The sequence below is a fragment of the Engraulis encrasicolus genome, unplaced genomic scaffold (genome assembly GCF_034702125.1).
Source record: "Engraulis encrasicolus isolate BLACKSEA-1 unplaced genomic scaffold, IST_EnEncr_1.0 scaffold_28_np1212, whole genome shotgun sequence".
NCBI lineage: Eukaryota > Metazoa > Chordata > Actinopteri > Clupeiformes > Engraulidae > Engraulis > Engraulis encrasicolus.
In genome coordinates, this window is record NW_026945577.1 from 865543 (window position 1) to 873042 (window position 7500).

The window sequence follows — 7500 nt, forward strand, 5'->3', positions numbered from 1 at the left end:
GCAAATACAGGTGTAAAAGATTCGGTTGGAGGGGGTGAAAGGCTTGCCTTGGTCACAGGCAAGGGGGTACTTTCAGAAAAAAAGTGAAGAACCGCTGGACTATAGCCACCAATGGAACCACTGAAGTATAGTAGAGCACTAGATTTGTAGGTTATGCTTGCAGTAAAGCCCATACCAGTGTTTCTCAACCTTTTTTTAGGCGAGGCACTCTTTCAAATCATGAAAAAATTAGCCTAAAGGCACCCCTAACCAACAAGCCGTAACATGGCATCGCATCCGATACCACACAAGCTTAGAAAAGTAACACATTTGGAGACGTTCAAAGTTGCTGCTTTATCTCAGACAGGCTATGTGTAGGCCATAGAACAGGGGTGTCAAACATACGGCCCGCATCCGGCCGCGCCCGGCCCGCCAGAGGGTTCAATCCGGCCCGGATGTTCAAAAATTAGAAAAAAAAAAAAATTATTATTATTATTTTTTTTTTTTAATTTTTTTTTTCAATGAAATAACCAAAATGTGCAACTACGCCACTCGGGGCAAAATCGAGACCTGCATGGCATTAACCCAATGGTCCCTATACTGTATATACTGTATGTATGTAGTAAAGTGCACATCACACTTCTATTATAAATGGTGAATTTGTACTCTGACAGGCATTTGATAAAGCTCATATATAGACCTCATATATAGAGATCAAATGTTAATACTTCTTCCTCGTATTGTTTTGGTGTTGGTTATAATTAAATGATAAATATAATTGTATTTGTATTGGTTCCTATTAAGCCGAAACTGGAAACAGGATGTTAAAATGCGTGAAAATGCAGGAAATTACATCTAAGAAATACATTTTTTTCTGGGGGAAGACCCCCCGACCCCCCGCCAAAATGAACTGTCCCGTATTTAATTCATTGACAGTTGGCAATGAATGAATGAAGTCAATGAAATTTTGCATAGGATTATCAGTATTGCATTGCTTTCTACATATTCAACACACTTAAAACGTGATAGTGCTGAACACTAATCTTCTGCTTTACGTTTTTTTTTTTGCGATGATGTTACTAATGCGGCCCGCTTGAGGTCCACATGGGTTGTATGCGGCCCCCGGACCAAAATGAGTTTGACACCCCTGCCATAGAAGATGGCCAGGCCATGGTAGATGAAAGATTCCACTGACACAAAGCATTACTTTATTAATTTAGACAACTATGTAGTATATTCCATCATTTATTTATTCATGTAGGGCAATTTCACATACCATCAGCCATGTTTCCACGGCACCCCTGAGGGGGGCGTGCGGCACCCCAGGGTGCCCCGGCACCCCTGTTGAGAAACACTGGCCTATACAGTCAGCATAGCCTACTGACAGCTTCGCCCGGGTCTGGGGCAACTGACCCCTTTGCAGGGGCGCAACTACAGTATATGCGACGTATGCGTTGCAGGGGGGCGCCAGAGAGAGGGGGGCGCCAAACAGAGGGCGTTGGAGGGCGCCAAATAATTATTAAGTGTTTTTTTGGGAGGGGAGGCACCACAATCGTTCTTGCATACCCCCCCAGAAAAAAGTAGTTGCGTCCCTGCCCCTTTGTGAATAGATGTGCATTGGAATCATTTACTAATTTACAATGTTAAACATATTAGACTATGTTTTCTGTAGTACTTGAATGGGTTTAGGAATGCACAAACTTCATCAAGTTGTGAAACCAGGTGGAGAGAAAAAACAGTGTGGGCGGCCCATGGTTGGAATCTGGTGGGGGGCCTTGTCATGGTAAAATTTTGGTAACCACTGGCCTAGGGCACCAGATTGACTAGAACCGGCCCTGTAAGCCCCTCAGTGCTTCAGACTTCATCACACCCCTCTCACTACTTGCCTGGTTTTACCAGACCACTTTAATTACCTTCGTAATTCATTTTTGGTCTGGATCCTTTATGCCCTGGAGCGCTTGGGTGGGAGGAGTGAGCTCAGCTCTGGTTTGAAATGAGTGGTGACCAATTGCTGACGGTTGATTTTCATGATGTTATAATGTGTCCAATAATGCGCTTGCTTATTGGCCAGCCGTCTAAACCCTCACCAGAGAAGCGAAATCAAACCATTCGTGAATTATGAACTAATTCAAAATGAATGGTCTGGTCTGTCAGGCTACCTCACTATGCAATGTAATGGGAACCCAGTTATGCCCCCTGGGTCCGGGACATCTGACCCCTTTGTCAACCCCCCGGTTTTTATTTTTAATTAGGCTATTATTTCATATCCATAGGCTATAAATAGGCAGTGTGTAGGCTATTGAATGAATAGGCTACATTTTGTGTTTACAATTTTGAAGCCCGTGTTTTTTTCCCATTTATTAATTATAGTAGGAGTAGCTATTATTCCTTTCCTCATTCATGTCCATTCAGTCGCAGAGCCGCAGATTCATTCACAACTTGCTTCTCACCTTCCTTCACCTTCAACCGACTCACTGCAGAGATTTCTATGAATGAGAGAAGAGTGGGGGGTCCCAGCACAATGGCGCCGGGAGGGCTTCAGCGAAGAGCCTTGTCGTCTGAGGTTCACTTGGATGCGTACACTGTAGTGGCGATTTTTTATTTTAATTCTGTAGATCAAACAGGGCTCAACATCTGCGTCCTGCAGATACGCAGGGAACATGAGCGCTCGTGAGGTCCGAAGCGTATGTCCGTTTTGCAAGTGACAGTCTGGGAACTGTAGTCAAATGGCAGTGAGAACTCGAGATGTGTAGTCCCGTTATTATAAGAAAGCATGAACACTTTGAATGTGACATTAACTTCCCTGGCATACGCCAACGTCAGATTATCACATATTGACGACAAACGATGACAGCGAAAGTATCGATTTTTAAACAAAAAAATCAATGGCAGTTATCCATTGAGGACTACACAGCTGATGAGGTCATTGCTGTATTGAACATGCGCAGTGTTCACATCTGGAAGTGCCTCGCAGAAGGGGAGTTGATATCAGGAGGTAAAAAACGCCACTCACTACAGCTAAATGTGACTTAGCATTTTCTAGTAATGTAAGCTGTATTTGTCTGCTGTTTGAAATGTACGTTGACCTTTTCATCTGAGGGTTGTTGGTTTTCGATAGTTTTTGAGTATACCTCACTGACCATGACTTTGAAGTGTTCCATTGTTGGCCAAGCGTTGATCTATGAGTTTCAACTCGCCATGAGTCTACCGGTGTCTGAGACGTGACGTTGATGTAAAGTAATAACGTCTCATGATTTTGATTAACTCTTCGCAATAACAGGTGGCCATGTCAGAGAAACGGTCATAACCACCAGCTTTTAGTGGATTTAAACAAATGCAGAAGAAGCTGTCAGTTCAGAGTCAGACGGTCTATCTTGTCAGTTCCTTGGGTAACATGTGTAACGTTGACTTTAAATCAATGAGGTGGGTTTCTTAATAATCTGACAAGGCTCTTTCAATAGTTTATTCACATATACAACTGAACGCCTCTGTCAGAGCGTCCACAGCACAAACGGTATCGCATCTTCCTTGTCAGTCTGTGAGTACCAACCCACACCACTGTCTACTGATTGCATTCGGCACGGCAGTCTGCGTTGATGCTAGCGCGCTGGCTAGGTGGCTAGCCTTTGACTGCTGCGTGGTGGAGGCAATGAAGCGACCCCCCCAGGCGTGTCTGATAAAATCCGTGGTTGGCAGTTTCACTGTCAGCATTCACCAGATAGCCCAGTCCTCTCTCTCTCTCTCTCTCCCTCCCTCCCTCTCCCTCGCTCGCTCGACCAGGCACCGCGGTGACGGGCTAGATTCTACAATCACCACTCGGAGGAGTGACTACTTGAGCGCTGTAGCTAACCAACCATGATAGAGAAGCTTACGAGTCGTGGGGTCACTTTTCTGCTTGAGAACGGAGAAAACTCGACTGCTGCATTGTAGTCGTAAGCCTCTCTCGTCGGACTGATTTAAGTGACTGTGCGTTAACATCAAGAAACCGCAGTATTTTTTTACTACCGCGTCGTGCCCCTTAAACGAAGACTATTGGAAGGAAACATTGAACTTGAAGAAGAAGAAAATGGGAGCGGAAAGAGATGTAATATAGTCTCAAGTCAGAGGATATACTTTCTTGGCACCGGGCAGTCCTTTTGATTTTTTTAGAGGACACATGTCTTGGATGCAAAGGACTAAAATATCCCTATCGCTGATGTTTTGGAAAGGCACCCACTAAAATCGGACTACAACAAGACTACCAAAGCGCATTGTCATGAATGATGGGGTTTGTGGCTTTGTGAAGTGCGTGCAGCTTTTTGTCGTTTGGGACCTATTTGAAATTTATGAAATTAATATGTTTTAACTGCGAAACATTCAAGTCGACATCACTCGTTTTGTGAAGAGGGCATAATGGATTTATCCACACGGAAGGTAACAGATCTACACTCCATTCGTAGTCGATGGCAAGAGAGTTACATTCTTCCCAGAAATAGTAATTGTTGCAAACCATTAGATGGCCTCAGAATGTGAAGATAACATCGGAATGTTATTGTAGTCCACTTCTGTGTGCAAACTCATTGGTACTTTTCTGAACGCAGATCTCGTTGGATTTCCGTGTGCATGGCAATATCCGTAGACTAGAGAAGTTATAACTAAAGTTCCTGCAACTGCAGTCGGCGAAGAGTTTAAGCACATCAACACTCATTTTACTGACATCAACAGCGTCGCCACTATTGGTTGTTATAGTATAGGCTACTTTGTATCAATGTAATCATGGGCAAGCGGTAATTACTGTTACTGCAACTCAAGCTGATTACATATATTTTTGATTATTCTGAGGCTGTGTGGTCAATTAAAAAAAATGATTTCCAATGTGTTTGCCACACAATGCATAGGCAACAGTTTATTAAACTAACTTCTAGTGGTTTTCCAGTTCATCATCTACATTGTGTTGGTACATGGTTGGTTTGTGTAGCGCGAGACGGAGCTTTTGGCGCAAATCCAAATGTAGCAGAGTTGCTAGCGCAACATCTCCGAATCCGAAACTCGGATGATATTCTTCCACAGCCTTCTAACTGATTTTCCCGGGGTATACAAACTACGTTGCCAAGGCAGAAAAATACGTTTTTAACGATAACAACATGGGCCCTGTTGTTACAAAAGCAGAACTCGCTAAACCCAGATGTGAACTGAGCCAAAAAGATGAGCGAGAAATTGTGGTGCAGTGTCCTGGGGTTTTGGACCTCCGATAAATCCGCTGAAGTTAGCTAACGGTAGATATGGCTTGTTTTGACAGTTCTACTTTTCGGAGTGATGTTGATGTCAGACGTAAATTTGCCCATTGCTATTTGGGTTAAGTCCTGGATATCGTGAATGTTCTCGCTGTTCGTGGTGGTAAACATCTGACAAAGTAGGCTAATCTAGTGCAATATAGTAAGAAACGTCAGCTAGCTGTTAGTTATCAACTTCGTAGCTCTTTGCAGTGACCAGAGGTATGTCTCACCCGCTAACAACTCAGATGACAAGCTAACTGAGCCAGAACAGGGTTGTTTACACGTATCGATGGGTTGTATTGCTTTAAACTAAGCTCCCTGAAACTTTTAATTGCATGCGAAAAGTTGGGAATTACTCATAGTTAAACTTCTTTGAAGCTGTCACATTTTAAAAACCGTTAAGCTGCTGGTCATGTGAAAGTTAAAAATAGAAACAGCCTCACTGTGAACAAGTGTGAATTCTTGTCAAACTGTTAACAGTCTGTAGGAAAGCAACCCGCCGTGTCCTGAAAGATTGACATTTTCTCTCTAAAGCTAGCTAGTATATAGCTGTTTCATCCATAGCTTGAAGCAGGTAAAAAAAACAGACTGCTCAGTGTAATTAAATGTCAACAAGACAGGATCTTATAAACATGAGGAGAATTAATGTTGGCTTAACTTGGGTCACTGGAGAGGGACAGCCAGTGGCTGTGCTTTGAACCCCTGTAGCTGACACACAAGGAGAGAGCACCCTCCCCTTGCTCTAACACAGGGGTGGGCACACTCAGGCCCAGGGAGGGCCACATGCGGCCCGCTGAGCCATTTCATGTGGCCCGCAGAGCCTTTACAAGAAAGACACCTTTTAAATTCAAAGTGATGCTCACAGACCAAATTCAAAGAAGAGCTCGCAGACCTCTTAAAATAACGGGGTCTTGTATGTTATACAGTAGGCTACTGTACTGTAAATACATTTCAGTGCAGTTTTCAGGAATGACATGGCAAAAAAAGTTATGCCAGCCTACATTATTAAGTGTTACTGACAGTCAAGTTGCCCTGTGATATATGACCCTTTGACCAATATTCTAAACCCAATGTGGCCCTTCGGCCAAAATGATTGCCTACCCCTGCTCTCAAAGGTGTAGGTTTGGCTCGAAAAGTGGTGGGGACATTTTAATGGCAAATTGTCCGGTTATGCTGTTTTTGCATTATATTTGTGAAATAGTGGTGGGAACAAGCTAGGTTTATCTGAAAAGTGGTATGGACATGTCCCCACCATCCCCCCCTAAAATTACGCCCATGCCTGCTCTAACATCTCTCTCTCTCTCTCTCTCTCTCTCTCTCTCGTGTTGTGTTACAGTGAGCTTGGCCCGGTCTTCCAGCCCGGTCCTCACAGGCTCCTCAGCGGCCAACGCAACGTCCTCGCTCCCTCCCTCCCCCGTCGGTCCCGTCCCCCCCACTCCCCACCTTTCCACCTGCCTGTGTCTTCAATGACGTCTGTCCTGGGTGCGCAGCAGCAACATCATGGATGGTTTGGACGTGCCCGTCCCGGCAGGTCCTCCGCAGTGCGTGTTGTCGTCGTTGTCGTCGTTGAACGTCAGTGACTGTCTGCTGTTCTTTTCCATCTACAAAAGAACACCCCCACTCTCCGTGGTGGGATCGGCCCCCCTCCTGTGTTACGCATTCGACAGGAACTGTAACTGTTAACAGGGCCCTTGTTTTTTTTTTAGGGGCCCGACCTGTCTGAACATCACAGACACAGACACACACCTACACCTACACACACACACACACGCGCGCACACACACGCACAAACCTCACCTCACCTCAGAAACGGCTGCTGCTGTGCTGTGGCACCCCCGTATCGGTCCTTTCCTGTTACATCCTCTAAAACCCAACCATCCCTGGATTTTTTTGGAGTCGATATCTGGAGTTGTGATACCAGGAGTTGATATCTGGAGTTTATTCTTTTATCTCTGCTGTGGCCTGTGAATAACGGTTTGGGGGTGCACATTTAGAGATTCCTTCTTCTAATTTATTATTGTTATTGTGGTTATAATTATTTTACACTGCGTTAATATTGTTGTTATTATTATTTGGCGCTGTACGTACGCACAAACGCACAAAACAAGTCGATTATTATCATATCGGTTATTTTTTCGCCCTTCCCTTTTGGTCGCCAAGATGTCGGATAAAAAGTCAAACGGCAAAGACCACAAGTTCCTCGCCCCGCCCCCGCCCAAGTCGTCGGTCAACGGCTCTTCCGGGTCGGACTCGCGGGTCGGGGAGA

General features: G+C 44.7%; 1 protein-coding gene across 1 annotated transcript in view; it reads left to right on the plus strand.

Moving 5' to 3' along the window:
- Positions 1–3282: 3282 nt before the first annotated feature.
- The window catches only part of LOC134443101 (serine/threonine-protein kinase WNK1-like), a 168646-nt gene continuing 164428 nt past the window's right edge, over positions 3283–7500 (plus strand). The window contains exons 1-2 of the mRNA XM_063193035.1: positions 3283–4392; positions 6571–7500. The exon at positions 6571–7500 is cut by the window's right edge and continues 914 nt beyond it. Coding sequence (XP_063049105.1) covers positions 7395–7500 — 106 coding nt within the window. The 5' untranslated portion in view covers positions 3283–4392; positions 6571–7394. The remainder of the gene's footprint in view (positions 4393–6570) is intronic.